Source organism: Natrix helvetica, assembly GCF_964273705.1.
Source record: "Natrix helvetica genome assembly, chromosome: 1".
Lineage (NCBI taxonomy): Eukaryota > Metazoa > Chordata > Lepidosauria > Squamata > Natricidae > Natrix > Natrix helvetica.
Genome location: NC_138548.1, coordinates 135,533,041 through 135,549,284, shown reverse-complemented (window position 1 = coordinate 135,549,284; position 16,244 = coordinate 135,533,041). Strand labels below are relative to the sequence as shown.

At 39.1% G+C, this 16,244-nt stretch overlaps 1 protein-coding gene across 1 annotated transcript in view; it reads left to right on the top strand.

Moving 5' to 3' along the window:
- Positions 1 to 16,244, top strand: part of ADCY5 (adenylate cyclase 5) — a 248,953-nt gene that overhangs the window by 202,023 nt on the left and 30,686 nt on the right. The window contains exons 10-11 of the mRNA XM_081935252.1: positions 3,617 to 3,761; positions 5,525 to 5,622. Of these exons, the coding sequence (XP_081791378.1) occupies positions 3,617 to 3,761; positions 5,525 to 5,622 (243 nt within the window). The remainder of the gene's footprint in view (positions 1 to 3,616; positions 3,762 to 5,524; positions 5,623 to 16,244) is intronic.

The following is a 16,244-nucleotide window of genomic DNA, read 5'->3' as shown; positions in this document are numbered from 1 at the left end:
AGAGTTTGTTTCCCAGTTGATGTCAGGGTAGTTAAAATCTCCCATTACTATTGTGGTGTGCTTCCTACATACCTTGGTTAGCTGACTAGCAAAAAGTTCATCTACTTCCTCTGCTTGGTTGGGTGGCCTGTAGTATAGACCTATGGCAATGTCATTTCCCCCCCAACCTTTAATATTGACCCAAATGCATTCAAGGAGGTTTGATGCACACTTGGAGTTTTCAATTTGTACAATAGTTTTTCGATTCACCTGTAAGATGTAACTTATTGGACATCGTATGTTGAGCTTGTAGTAAATTGGCTATTTCTATTCAAAGTAGAATAGAAGAAAGGATAGTTCACCAGATCCTAGAGTTATATGAATCTGGGAATATGGGTGATAAAACCATTAAATAAACATATCTCCCTTTCTTATTGTTTTGTCTGTCAAGATACCAATTTCCATGAATGTCAAGGGACATATTTACATCAGAAGCCTTGGGCATCTTTTTCCCCCCTTTTTCCTTTTAATTTTTGGCCTTGTAGTTTTGGAAGGAGAAAGCCTAAAGAAATTTGAAAGCAAAAATATCCTTGGCACTCTGACAAAATGATAATTGGAAAGACATACTGGAAAAACCTAGAATACAAAATGAATCATTATATTATTTTATTGTTATATAAGTTTGAAAACCGCTGGTTGAATAACTATGAAATATATGCACTTTCTTACCCATAGAGGAAAAAAGGAGTCACAGTTTGCATAAGGAATCTTATGTATTACATAAGATAATCAATTTAATTTATGAAAGAAAACAGTTATATTATATCTTATGCCTTTGAGTCAATTTGATTCCTGTTGATTACATACACAGGCAACATCTGTACATTTTTCTTAGCAACATTTTTTTTTTGCCTTCTTCCTAGGGCTGAGAGAGAGGGACTGGCCCAAGGTCACCCAGCTTTCTGGCGGTTTAACCCATACAGCAAACTAGCGCTTGACAATCATATTAAAGTGTTCAAAATTATGCTATTAAAGAGAGAAGTTAAAAGTGTTTATTCAGGATAAATATAATGTCAGTATAATTTCTTCTTTTAATATATTTTGAACACATTTTTAATAATTAAAAAATTTCATTTATTCCTTCCCTTCTTAATTCTCCATTTGTTTTAGTATCATGCTAAAAGGTGTGTAAATAGTATGGTAACTAATGCTGCAGGAAGTTTAATTAGGAAACATTTTCAGAAGCATACCCTTCTGTTGCTAATTTACCATTAACAAGAGAAATTTCTCTAAAAATTTGATGAATTGGGATTGATGCCAATTTAGACTCCCCTAATGTAACAGTCTTTTATGTTTTGAAAAAAGTTGGCTTAAAACTAGGGTCTTACGTTCACAGATGGAACGGTTCCTTTGGATTGCAGAAGGTGTTCGACTGAATAGACCAATTTTGTTGGCAGAAAGGAGAAAGAAGTGATATTTTTAGATTTCCCCTTCCTACTGCAATCCCCTGCCTTCCAAAAACCAGAGTCTGCATCTGTGTTGAATCCAATTCGGTGTTTTTAGACCAAAAATCTTTCTTTTGACATGAGCATTATTTTTTGTTTTAATTAAAATTCTTGCTTAATAAAAATAAAGCATAATTTAATTTTTTTTCATGTTACCCAGGAGAATGGTCTACCTGGGATTACTTCTCTGTAAACCTACATCATCCATATTTATGAAAATAAGACTGATTTTAATAAACAAAGAACATGTTTGGGTGCTGTTGCCTACATTATGTATGCCAACTAAATTTGCAATGACAGCTGGCAAATTTCGGAGACCAGTTATCTAGCATGGGCGAAGAATGGCAGAGAGACAGAGAACTCCAAAATAATCAGACGAGTGACTGCCTAATTAAAGATATTTGTTAGTTGTTGTTTTTTAATTGTGACAATGCCAAAGAAAATGTAATGAGTGCTACATTGGCTCTGAAAATCTACAGTGAATAATGGAAGAACTGGACCAGACTACCATTTATTAAAACATCTTGTGGTTTATACTAAATTGCCACCTTCTTAGGAATAAAATAGTTCTTAGAAGTTTTACAGAAGGCTAAGGCAGAATATTTTAAATTCTGTATGGTGCGCAACCGGTATGTCTTTTAATGTCTTCCATTACATCCAAACCAGTGATGAATGTAGACTACAAAACTCTTTGTCCTTTCTGACAAAATATGTCTTCAGAATAAAAATAGTTTTTGAAATCCTTAATTATATGATTGAAGTGTGCATGAGTACTGGGGTGTCTTGATCTGCTTCTGTACATTACAGTTTATAGTATCCTGAAGGAGAATATGGCTGAAGGGGGTGAAGATTCATTGCACAGGTAGTCCTGGACTTATGACCATTCATTCAGCAACTGTTCAAAGTTACGATGCTACTGAATGAATGCTGGTTATGACCAATCCTTGGTTTTCTAGCCATCCCAGCATCCCAAAGTCACTTCATTGCAATCTGGGCATTTGAAAACCAGCTGGCATGTATGACTCAGTGCCGCACCCCACTGTCACATGATTGCCATTTGCAATATTCACTGCTGACTTCTGCAGAAAGTCAATTGGAAAGCCGACAGGGAAGTTACAAGTCGCTCCGATAAGTCACCCTCACCCATGCTCTCTCCCCCAGCAGCCCCTCTCCACTTGGCTTGTGGTGGCCACTCACATTCACAGTGTGCATCTTCCCAAACAAACCCGAGCCTCCCTCACCACTTGTGTCCCTCACCACTTGCTCAACACTATGTGAGCCTTGCCACACCTCCCTTGCTCCCTCACACACCTTCCTCAAGCCTCAATATGTCTCCCTTGAGTGCCCTCCCACACACTCTCATGCACACTCCCTTACCCTCATTACACCTCCCTCATGCTGTTGTGCACCCTCTCTGACTCTTGCAGTACCTCCCTGGCACTCTTGCACACTCTCCTCGACCTTGCCAGGTCTCCCTCGTGCATCTCTGTGCATCCCTTTGCACTCTTTCACACACAGCAGCAGCTACTTGCCTGCCAGCCTGTTTGCAAGCTGCCCACAACCTTTGTAACCCACAAGCTGCCTGGATCTTCCCTGCTGGCTTCCCCACTGATCTGTTTGTGGGAAGGCAGGAGGAAGTTGCCTCACCTAAGAACTTGGTTAGAGTGACAACCAGGATTGCCAGAGTGTCATTGCTAAGTGATGTGGCCATGCTTCGTGACATAAATTCTGGTACCAATTGCCATCCTAAGTCAAGCATTCTTTCTCCCACTTGCTCCAGAGGCAGGCCAGGGGGTTGGGGGGATGTTGCTACCTAGGGGAGGAGATACCTCCATTGTCAGTTTTAGAATGACAAGCCCAAAAAAGAACTCAAGAGAAGAAAAGTTTGAATAAAGGAGTGAGAGGCTAAATTACATCACATGGTTATAAATATTATTGTATGAATTTCCACCCCAGGGTGAGTTGGGTGCCTTGTGTCTGCTGTAGAAAAAGGAGCCAAAGGATTGTGGCATAGCAGAGATGTTCCTAAGCGTGGGATCTTACATCTGTTTTGTCTTTAAGTAACAACTTTAAGAAACTTTATTTTGCATAAACACCACTTAATTGGCCTCTACTTTATTCTGTTGTTCTAGGAATATCCAGGAAAGCATGAATCCAGAAGATGAGGTGGATGAGTTTTTGGGTCGTGCAATTGATGCAAGAAGTATTGACCGGTTACGTTCAGAGCATGTTCGCAAGTTTCTGTTAACATTCAGGGAGCTTGATTTGGAGAAAAAGGTAAACTTCCATAAGGATGCATGGGTCTGTTAAATCCACTAGCAGGAGCGAAGTAGACATCAGGGCAGAAAATTGCTGTACTTAATCATAGTTCTGTGTAAAAATTTATATGAATGTCCAGAAGAGGTACCAGAAGAAGAAAATACAAATGGAAGCCACTTTTTGCATTGGGCCTTCCGGCCTGCCAACAGTTTTACCTCAGAAATGCTGTTGATCCCCCCCCCTCCCACCTCCAACACCCATTTTCAGTAGACAGATGTTTGGAAAATTGGGAGTGATGAAAAGTGTGACAGTTCAGCATTTTAGGCATTTATACTGTAAATAACAATTCTTTACTTCACTATCATGAACTACATGCATACATACATGTATGTATGTATTGTATGTATTATTAAATAGGTTTTCCTACAAAATAAAAAAAATACAAACTTTAAGTTAAAGATAAGAGAAATAGAGAACAGAAAAGTGAAAAAGAAAAGAAGGAAAAAGAAAAAAAGAGTAATAAAGGAGTAAGTCCAGTCTTCTTAACAGCAGTCATAAATACATTTGTATTTTACTTTCTGTGTCTGAAGATATATAATTTTCCATTCTATAATCTACCCATTCTGATAATAAAAACCATAAATCATCCATTTTTTTTCTTTTTTCAGCAAAAAGTCCATATGGAGTTTCTAACAACTAATGAATTCAATAATTGATCTTTCTCTAAGCAAACAAATTAATTTTGCCATCTCTGTTCTGTTATTTTCATCAACCATTCTTCCATTGTGGGTATTTTAGAATCTTTCTATTTTGGGGTATATAGTTGTTTCCCAGCAGAGATCATATATAAAAACAATTTCCCATATTTTTCCTCCTATAAAATGCTTTTGTGCTAAAACTCCTAAAAAGGCATTTTTGGCCACAGAATGTTTATATCTATACAATACTCTCAGTGTTCCAATATTCTAACATAATGTTCAGAAGGCAACTAGATTTTCTTGTTTTGCATGAAGGCGTTTCTCTTCTTATTCAAGAACTTCTCCAGTTCTGACTGAATGGTGGAGAATGGATGGATTTATATTCCTTACTGTCATCTGGTTGTTAGCCTTCTTCCTGAGAGTTCTTGAGGCCACCTAGAGGTTTATCTGTGCCCTCATCTGAATCCTGTAGTCAGCAATTTTTTTTCTGGAAATCTGTTCATACTCCCACACCATGAGTGTTCATCCCAAAGCGCAGAGCTAAATATCGAATGGTGCAGGAATATGAAAAGAGGTCTTTGTTTGTCTTTTATCCAGAAAGACATTTGCAAGGCAAAAATCACCACCACGCCACTGTTCACAGTTTGCAGTGCCATCTTTGCGATTTTGGACGCAAACAGTCCCTTTTCAGTAGAGGTAATGTTCAAAAGGTTTTTGAAAGAGGTGGTCTTGCATTAAAGATAATTATGATCTTTTACCTCCTTTCCAAGCAGTTCAGATATCTATAAAGATGATTGCTTCAGAAATCCCTGCTACCAATCTGAAAACCTTTTGGTCAGTGTCCAGGGAATCTTATAGCTCAGTCAATACACCAAGCCAAATTTGCTAAGAAGGGCTTGTAATAAAAGGCAGCTAGTGGCTCTCGTAAAATTGCTAGATTACACTTTACAACATCCTTGACTATTGATGTACTGCAGATGGTAGGACTGGGATTCAACAACATCTAGTAGATCATAAATTGTTGCCTATGAATAGGAGTTTTCAGTCTTTTTTAAAAAAATGGAATGGTTTTTTTCATTGCAGTATTCCAAACAGGTGGATGATCGATTTGGTGCATATGTGGCTTGTGCTTCCCTAGTCTTCCTCTTCATTTGCTTTGTTCAGATCACAATAGTGCCACAGTAAGTAGATCTTTGTACATTTGCTTACTTAATATTTATCTACTGTCTGTCTGTCTGTGTTTGCCTTTATTGCACTAAAGCAAGATCGGATAGCAACTGGTGGCCCTTAAGCCCTTTCTTTGGTTCTTGAAACGTTCATTGCCTTTTGTACTAAATCTCGGTGGCACAATTGTCCAAAATGAGCAGCACGGTATCTCATCATTGGGAAGCTTTCATTTTAAAACAAGAATGATAAATAATAAATTATAAGAATTATAAAAGTAGGAATAGATGACAGATAGGTAGAATCTTTATGAATCTTTCCATTTGGAAATGTTTAATTGATACAAAGACTTTTAAAAAGTTGAACATTGGAACTTTTACTCAACTGCTGTTCAGAACAGTTTCAGTCCTATTAACTATGCAAGTTACATTCTCAAGAAGCCTCCTGAACACATTAATCTCCATATTTTGAATACATTTGGCAGAAGAAGCTGTGGGTAAGTCCCTTCAACTGTAAGCAAAGGATCTTGAGAACTTCAGGTTGGGTGGAACTGTTACAAATAATAGGGATGTTTTATACTTGTACTGGAAAGTAAAGAAGGACTTCTGAAAACAAGGAGTCATGAATTTGTGAACATGCAGGGTTGAGCCACCATTGTAATGATCCTGCTTTATCTGGCCTTTTTAAACTAGGAAAGTAGGATCAGAAATGAAGAAAAATGTTAATGATGAGGGATAGGATCTTCGTCAACTTTGACCTGATTAGCACTCAGATGTTGAAAAACATCTCAGAAGAAGACGTACTGTTGAATGGAACTGATCCCTCCTAAGCTGGTTTCAGGAAAGGGAGATAAATGAGTATGTCAAGATTCCTCCCTTTTCCAAAGGGAGGATTCAATGTAATACACTGGGCATCAGTGTAATAGGTTCAGCCTTTCTCCCATCTGCCATCTAAGGAGGCAGGAGATGATTGATGAAGGAGAAAATGTGGGAAGAGGAGGGAGGGATGTTCAAGAAGAAAAGAGATGGGAAGAAGAGTAGTTGCTAGGAAAATGGAACAGCTTGCCTTCAGAAGTTTTAGGTGCTCTATCATTGGAGGCTTTTAAGAAGAGACTGGATAGCCACCTGTCTGGAATGGCATAGGGTCTCCTGCTTGAGCAGGCTGTTGGACTAGAAAACATCCAAGGTCCCTTCCAAATGAAATCTGCTTCAGCTGATGCTCTCCAAGTATGCCTGCCCTACCTTACCCATGAAACTTCTCAGGTCTTTAACTATCACTGTGAACTCTTGTGCTAGAGCACAAAAGGCAGAACTGGTTCAAAAAGCATCAATAATCAAAGCTGTATCATTTACATTTTAGAGGGCTTCATCTAGGAAAACGAAACATAAATCCAAATGAAGCTTGCAGCTAAAGTCAGCCTGATCTCTGCACTGAATACATGATTAAAAGGGATTAAAGTGCTTTCTTCTCGATGCATTCAGCGTCTTTGAATCTTTATATTACAGATATGTGATTTTCACTGAATGAGGACTTTCACAGAATTAGATGGGCGGTCAATAAATTTTATAAATAAATATAACAAAAACACATTAACACAGCCATTTTACCTCAGACAATAAATTAAATCACAAGAAGTTTCATAAAAGTATAAGATAGCAGATTACAGTTGTAAACTAATACATTAATTATATAATTATTACGATACAAGACCTATTCATGGAAATAGAATAAGTATATATTTATTAATAGGTAACAAAACCATTTTTAAGGGATGTTGAGATAAAAGCAATTATATTTAAATGGATTAAGTGGGAATTGGACTTGAAGCTGTACCTGCATATGGTTATGCAGAAGATTACACATTCTGCATAACCCAACAACTCTGCATAACCCAACAACATTCTGCATAACCCAACAACTCTGCAAAACTTTGGGCTTAATTCAGAGCCCTACAAAAGTTGCCTACAATAATAATAATAATAATAAATTTAAATTTATTAGCCGCTCCCTTTCCAGACAGGACTCGGGGCGGCGTACAGTGGGGCATATAAAACATATACAACACATAAACATACATATATACAGGACATACATACACGGAGGAGGTAACAAATTACATCACATTGGACAATTAAAAGTCACCATTAAAAATACCCCAATTGTAAAGCACAATTTAAAATTTAAGGTTTTTAAAATTTAAAAGAACTGTCAGGAGGAGTAAGAAAAGTTTACGGTTGAGCCAGGCCAGATAATTGAAATCTATGATTTTAGTCTAGATGAAGAAAAATATTAAATGAATGGAAGTAATCATAGTAATTAAGAACCAGTTTGGCGTAGTGGTTAAGAAAATAGGCTGTAAACTGGGAGACTGGAAGTCCAATCCCACTTTATTTTTTTTATTTAAGATCAGTCCCATTTAGATTGTCTTGCTCCAGCCATTCTCTCTCAGTTCTAGGGAGGAGGCAACGACAACTTACTTCAATAACCCACTATAACCCACAGTTTCCTAAAAAAGGGTATCAAGAGTTAGGACTGCATCATTTTTTATGTTCTATAAGCTACACTCCCCAAAATCAGTAGGGTATGTACAATCATTAAATTAATACAAAAGGTCTCTAAAAGCAGATCAACAACAACATTATCATTTTTGGTAAGTTTAGATGAAGAGTCTCTGCCCAATAAAGAAGTGTCTTTCAGAAATAATTTTCTTACCTACATTTTCCATCTTGTCAGTTTTATATTCTTAGGGGAAAATTCCTGGCATTATATCTTCATTGCAAGCAATATTTCAGCCATAAAATATCAGGTCAGATGCAACATAAAATGTTGCTTTTAGGAACTTGAATATTCTCTGAGTAGTGAAGGAATAAGGAAGGGATTGTGGGCACAAAATGGCGCACTCCCAAATGGTTTATAGAATTAACTGTGTTGCTCAACTGATAGGGGAATAGATGCTTTATACTAGCACTGAATATACTTTGAAGGGGGCTTTGAAATTTAGTGGGGTTTTTTTGTGTGCAAATTTTGCAGTGATCATTCCATTATAATCAGCAGGAATGCCAGGAAAGTGGTGAATAAATTAGCAAGTGGAAGTGCTCTTTGTAGTTAAAAAAGAGTTTGAAACCCTGCTGGCTTTCACTGAGGTTAGCCTTAATGTTCCTGAGCTTGATAATCATTGTAGTTGAATTATGGATGAGGTTGCATGGCAGAAGGAATGCAAGCCTGCTCAGTTTGTGGATTTTGTACATAATAAGTCAGAAAAAATTGTCAAGATAAAATGTACACTCATATATGGCAATGATGTTCAAAACTGAAATGGCAGATAACTCTAAATAAAAATCTAAATATAGTTTAGCTCCAATGGTCATTAGAAATGCCTCTGAAGGCAGCAGAATTTTTGGTGGCACACAACCACATTTGCTCTGGTGTCCTTTTGACTTTCTACAGTCATTTTTTCAGAGTAGGGGGACGAGAAGGAATGATGGAGAAATAGGAATATTGACAGCTTATCCAATATTGCGTGCGCTATAAAGAATTTGTACATGATACCAGCAAGATACTGCAATAAAATATTGTCTAATGGGATATATAAAGGCAAGTTTCTTGCCTCTCTGAGGCTTCAAAATGTGTGGTTGAATTATTATCTTTAGTGTCCCCTACCATTTATCAAACTGCTGGGGCTTATGGGTCATTATAGTTCAGCAACAACTGAAGGGCTTCATGCCCCTGGTTTGCTTCTTGCTGCAGACATCTCTGTAATGGAAAGCTTATATAAAATACCACAGAGAGTGGTATTGACGTTCCCAACCTGATTCTTGCTGATTAAGAAATCCAGCAAATGAGTTTTCCCATTCTCTTAATTGCATTATATAATTTATGTGACAGTCTTCCCCTTCTCATCTCTTTGGATCAAATCCCCTTTGTTTCTCTTTTAAACTGAAGATTGCTGCACCTAGCTGAGCTGTGCTAGAAAAGCTGTGTTGAAGGCGCAGCTATTATCTACATTATAGAGTTGATATTCGTATCTCAAGGAAATTGAGGATACCAGAGGAAGGCAATTGTTTGGGGAGGGGGGACTATATCACAGAGAAAGTTTGAAATATTTTTTTTCCTAAGTGGTCCTTCTTCGAAAATGTCTTGAGGGTGAATTTATAGTAGAAAATCTCCCATCCCATCACTAAAATTGAACTTCTGGTAAAGCAAAGAATTGTAGATCCACATGAATGTGGACTTCAAATGTACATTGGAGAATTCAAAACAGGAACTGGAAACAGTGTTAGGTTAGTTGGGCGCAGAGACATAAAACATTCGTTTGAATGGTCCCTTTTTGTTATGCTTTGTGTTAGAAAATTTCATTTGACCAGGATCCAAGTCATTGCATGAGATTAAACAAGAGGTAGGTTATTAAAGAAAGTCATTTTTCTCTGAACCTTACTAATATGGGATAACATTTCTAGTTTAGAGTTAAACTGTGGTGGTCTCTGAGCTTGATTATTGGAAAATGAAACATCTGGAAGAAAACAACCAAGCTCAGAGAGCACCAAGAACTCCACGTTTCTGAACCTAAAAATATAATGCAGTTCCAAAGAAACTTGGGTGCTAGTAAAGCTAACAGAGATAGACAAGATTGGGCTATTGGAAATAGAGAGCATGTATGAAGATGGATGGATAGAAAAAGTGTTTGACCAAGAGAAGCAAAGGGGAGCAACCCAAAAGCTGTAACACTTTCAAAAACACCCATTAGCCTTTAAAAGAAAGCACTGAGAGCATTAGCACAGTACTGCAAGAAGAACCAGCTAGGATTCAGTTATCTGAAAATTAAATTCATGGCATTTGCCAAAAGCCCCAAGAGCTACTCTTGGAGCATAAATGGACACGAGATCAAGATGGTCTCTTCTTTCAGAAACCTGGGCTAGTCTATCATTCTGTCAGCAGTAGGAAGGCCACGTGGACTAAGTTGCTGAAAATGCACAGAAGAGCTCATCTGCTACCCTTTAATTCTGTAGGACAAAATATGGCCACTGCAGTAGTATTATAATCCTTCTCATCTCCTCTACGCTCCTCTCTGATTGCTATCATTATTAAGATGATGATTACTCTGTTGTTTTGCATGTACACTGAGAGCTTCTGCACCAGAGACAAATTACTTGGGGGGGGGGGGGTCTAATCACACTTGGCCAAATAAAGTATTCTATATACCTGCAACATTCACATTATTAGAAGCCAAGTCAATACTACAACTTCTGTATAGTGCCCAGTTAGGCCCCCTTCTCCAATTTTGCACCATTAAGGTAAAGGTTCCCCTCGCACATATGTGCTAGTTGTTCCTAACTCTAGGGGGCGGTGCTCATCTCCGTTTCAAAACCGAAGAGCCAGCGCTGTCCGAAGACATCTCCATGGTCATGTAGCCGGCATGACTAAACGCTGAAGGCGCACAGAATGCTATTACCTTCCCACCAAAAGTGGTCCCTATTTTTCTAATTGCATTTTTACATGCTTTTGAACTGCTAGATTGGCAGAAGCTGGGTCAAGTAACGGGTGCTCTGTCAGGGGAAAAACACCCTGGAGAAATCTGAGATCAATGGACCGAGGCTGATTCCCTTCCGCATATCTTTTGAAATATTAAGAAAAGAAATAAAAGTCTTTAAAAGGTATTCTGATTAATAAACAAACTTTAATAATAAAATAAAAAAGTAAATGAAACAGAAATAACTAATGGTTACATTTTGATAATAAAATCTCCGGTTGCCAAGTTGGCAGCCGAACAAAAAAGAAGGGAATTTTTGGAATGTGTAACGCATGCGCAATAAATCACTTTCAGATAAGAACTTTTATGACCTGCGCAATAACTCTTTCTTAGTTTAACTCTTGAATGTCAGTTCATGCCTAGCAAACTTTTTAACATCGTGACACCCCTTCTTTTGCTAGTCTGGGCTGACGTCATCAAATCATCAATTAAGGCACATCTTCTTTCGCAGATATTCGTGTTGATTTGCGGCAAGTGGTTTGTTAAGCATGTCTGCGATCTGATCATGTGTAGAAACATATTGCAATTTAACAAAACCTTGCTTAACTAATTGCTTTGTGTTTTGATAACGAATGTCAATGTGTCTGGACCTAGAACCTGTGAAATGTGACTCAGAAATATAAACCACAGATACATTATCTTCCATCACGGTGATTGGTCGAATCGGACGTGTCCAGATATCTGTGATCAAAGCATCAAACCACGTTAGAGAATTACAAGCATCTGAAACACAAGCATATTCAGCTTCAGTAGATGAACATGAAACAAAACTCTGTTTTCTCACTTGCCAGTAAACAGGACAACCATTTAGGAACATCATGTAACCAGAAGTGCTTTTGCGTGACTTCTTGTCGCTCGCCCAGTCGGAATCAGAAAAACAAATCAACTTTGGTTGATCAGTGTGTGTTGGTTCTAGCAATAACTTCATGTGTTTAGTGTGTTTCAGGTATTTCAACAACTTCTTAATGCATGACAAATGAAATTGTGTTGCCTTACCTACGTGTCGTGATAAAAGATTAACACTAAGTGCGATGTCAGGTCTGGTCCAACTACTAATGTATAATAGTGAACCAATGACTGAACGATAAAGTGTTTGATCCTCGAACTCAGGACTTGGTTCATGTGTTAAGTTGTGAAAATCTGTTTGCATGGGTGTCTTTGTTGTGCTAGCATCTTTCATGTTGCAATGATGTAGAATGTGGTCAATTTTCTCCTCTTGTGAAAGACTAAACCCCTTCTGTGTCTTTTCAATTTGAACACCTAAATAAGTGCTAATGTGTCCTAAAGATTTTAGTGTGAAGTATCTCTGCAAACTTTTAGCAAAAATCTCACTCATTTTCTTATTTGGACCAATATAAACAATATCATCAACATAAACAAGAATTATCTCATATGCATTGTTAGATCTTTTTGTGAACACGCATTCATCAGTTTCGGACTTAATAAAGCCCATTGAATTTAGTTTGTCAGTAAGACATAAATACCACATTAAACCTGACTGTTTCAGACCATAAAGACTTTTGTTCAGGAACCAGGTATCCCCTTCTTGTTTTCGGAATCCTGGAGGGCTTCTCACGTAGATCTCTTCATCTAGGTCTGCATGTAGATAAGCTGTGTCCACATCAAATTGGAAAACTTCTAAACCAAGAATAGTTGCAGTGGTTAAGGCAATTTTTACGCTTTCAGTTCTGACTGTTGGTGAGTAAGTGTTTGTGTAGTCCTCAGGATAACGTTGAGCGAAACCCTGAGCTACAAGTCTGGCTTTGTATAAAGACTCACCATTTGGTTTCTTCTTGATTCTGTAGACCCATCGGGTGCCAATGACTTTCTTGTTTGCTGGAGGTTTTGCAGGTGTGAATACATTAAGTTTCTTTAAACTGTCCATTTCATCCTGCATTGCATCATACCATTTGTCTTGTTCTGAATCAGGAAGCTGTTTGATTTGTGTGAATGTCTCTGGAGGAAGAGTAACGTTGCAAATCAAAGGTAATGGTGACTTTGTCAGTTGCCATGAATAACGTTGTGGAGGGATTCCTTTTGTGGCCCTCTTGGAGCGTCTAGGAACATCAGTCCAGTCTTCTTCTTCTTCATCATCCTCATCCTCGTCCTCACGTTCGTCGCTAGCATCAGCATCCGCGGCTTGCGAAAACGGAACATCAGGTTGTGAAGAACTGGTAGAAGGAACATCTGCCTGCGAATTGTCATCAGGCTGCGTGGCATCTGGAACACCATCTCTAGGAAAATAAACTTCAGGATCATTGGAATGAATCCTGGACCAGTCAATATCTTCCTCAAAATTAGCAGATTGTGAAATGACAATCACATGTTTAGTATCAATGAATTTGAACCATTTTGAATTATCATCAATACCCATAAATCTCAGTCTCTTTGCTACTGTACCTCCCTTTCTTCTTTGACTTAAGGGAGTGTTCACCATAGCATATGAACCAAAAATGTGGAGGTTCTTGAGATCAGGCTTGTAGCCATACAGCATGTAGAAATGAGTTTGATTGATTACACTGCTCCAAGTACGGTTGACAATGTAATTTGCATACTTGATTGCTTCACCCCAGTATGTGTTACTGAGATTGGCATCTTCTAGAAGACAACGCATCATGGTTTGTAGAACCCCTTGTCTTCTTTCTACGACTCCGTTATGAGCCGGTGTATATGGAGCAGATGTCTGATGAAGAATTCCATTCTTACGCATCCAGTCCTGGAAACGCTGAGACATGAATTCTGCACCACGGTCACTCTGGATTCTGGCGATGCGAACTTGGTATTGTGTAGAAACAAACGCTGCAAAGTCTTTAAAGATCTGAAAGGTCTCAGATTTCTCTTTCATAGGATATACAAATCCATATCTAGAATGATTATCTACAATTGTTAAAAAATACTTTCTGCCACCAAGTGTTGGTGGGAAAGGACCCACTATGTCAGTGTGTACCAAATCAAAAATGCGTGTTGACAGGCGTGTAGCGTGTTTTGGAATTGGAGCCGCCTTGGATTTAGCCTTTTTGCAAACGGCACAATCCAAAAACACCTTACACCCCTTTAGATCCAAACCTTTTGCGAACTCCGGCATCTTTCTAAGAACACGGAAACTGGCATGCCCCAATCTTCTGTGCCACTTGTGAATACACCTGGAATGCAAAGGTTTACCAGTTAGTGAATTCTCAACATTAACAGTTTCATGAGGACCCTCAGGCTTGCTCTGAGCAATCTGTTTTTGTTTTCTCTGTTTGTTGGCTTTAGGAGCCTTTGGCACAGTAACGTTTTCTCTCTCTGGGACAACTCTCTCTGGGTTTGCGTTGTGCCTTTTTGGAGTTTGCATACTTGCCTGTGCTTGCCCTTTAGGCTTTGGCTTTAAGTAATAAACACCACCAATCAGCATAGTTTCAGCAACAATATCTCCATCTTTAACTAAGTAACTTGCTTTTTCGAGGTGGTGAACCTGGAACTTTAAATCTCTAGACAAGTGACTTTGACTAAGCAAATTACTGGTTGCTGAAGGTATGTAATAAACATCAGGGATGTGTGTATCGAGTTCTTCAATGTAAACAGTTCCTTTTCCCATAACCTTGCAAGTGTGGTTGGTGAAGGAATACAGTTCTCGATACTCGGGCTCTGGTTCGCCCATCTCTGTGAAAAGTTCCCTTCTGTGGGTAACGTGCACAGCTGCTCCACTATCTAAAGTCCACAAAAGACGTCTGTCGAACTTTGGATCAGGTTGTGGAACGTTGGTTATGGCCAGTGTTACAAGTGGAGCTTGTGGATCACGCCTTGGACCACGACGACCTTGTCTTCCGCCTCTACCTCTGCCTCTGGAATCTGTTCCTCTGGGCTGGTACATGGCGGGAGCTGGAACTCGTTGGGGACAATCCCGGGTGTCATGTCCCATACGGTTGCAGGTGTAGCATTTTGGCAACCTTGGAGCGTAGCCTCTTCCTCGGAAGGGACGTCTGGCTGGAGCCTTTGACGCTGGGGGTCGTTGCAGATGTGGGGTAGCTAACCTGATAGCTTCGTCTTCCACTAAAAGTCTGCAAACGTGGTTAACTGTGCGTTGAGCAATAGGCACGTAGTTAATCTTTGCAACAGCATCTTTCCATTCATAATTCAATGAGTTAATGATGATGCTAATCATTTGGATATCATCGATTACATGGCCATTTTGTCTCAATTCACTTCTCATTCTTTTCAGTTTGGTCAAATGTCCACCAATTCGTTCACCAGGTTTCAACTTCGAACCATGGAACTCGGACATGAGCAAACATGAAGATTCAATTGAAACGGGCCTGTAGCAATCTTCCAAAATAGCCCAAATTTCTTGGGCAGTTGCATCAGGTGGAAAGATACCTTGGATCTCAATTTCCATTGACATGAGCAAAGTCGTGATTGCTCTGTTTTCGAGGTCTCTCATTGCAGGTGTCCAGGGCTGAGGAGGAGGATTAAAAATCATGGAATGTGTGCCTTCTCTTCGAAGCAAGAGCGCAATTTCACTGACCCAGGCTTTATAATTCTCTCCTGACTCCTTTAATTTGGACTCACCAGTCAAGGGGGTGACTGTGAATACCTGCTGAGGAATATGCATTGGAACAATTTGTTGATCTGGTTGCAAAGCTGGTTGTTGAACCAGGGGATGCTGGGGTTGCATCATTGGCCTTTGCGTGGCAACATCAAATTGGCTTCCTCGAATTCGCCTTTGGCTTTGCCTTTTTCCATCTAGGGAGGATTCCACACCGCCAGGGGGTGTTGAAGACTTAACCTTTGGAGGCAAAGTTTTGGCTTCTAAAGGACTCATAGCTAATTCTTTAAAGCTTTCATGAAACTGCATCATCTTTTGCTGTAATAATTTTTCTCCGCCAGCAGATGGCAGTGCAGCTTCACTTCTTGGCTGCAGCCCTCTATACGTGGCCGGAAGTTCAATGGGCTCAAAGGGATCACGTGACCTCGGTGACGTGTACATATCTCTTTGTTCTAATTGACCAATGAACTCTGTGGGGTGTGTTTTAGGCTGTTGTTTTGAAGACAAGATGGCGTCCTCAGACATTTTGGGAGTGGGGGAGCTCCTCCTACTTCGTTTTATTTCGTTAAAGCACTCTCTCACCTCCC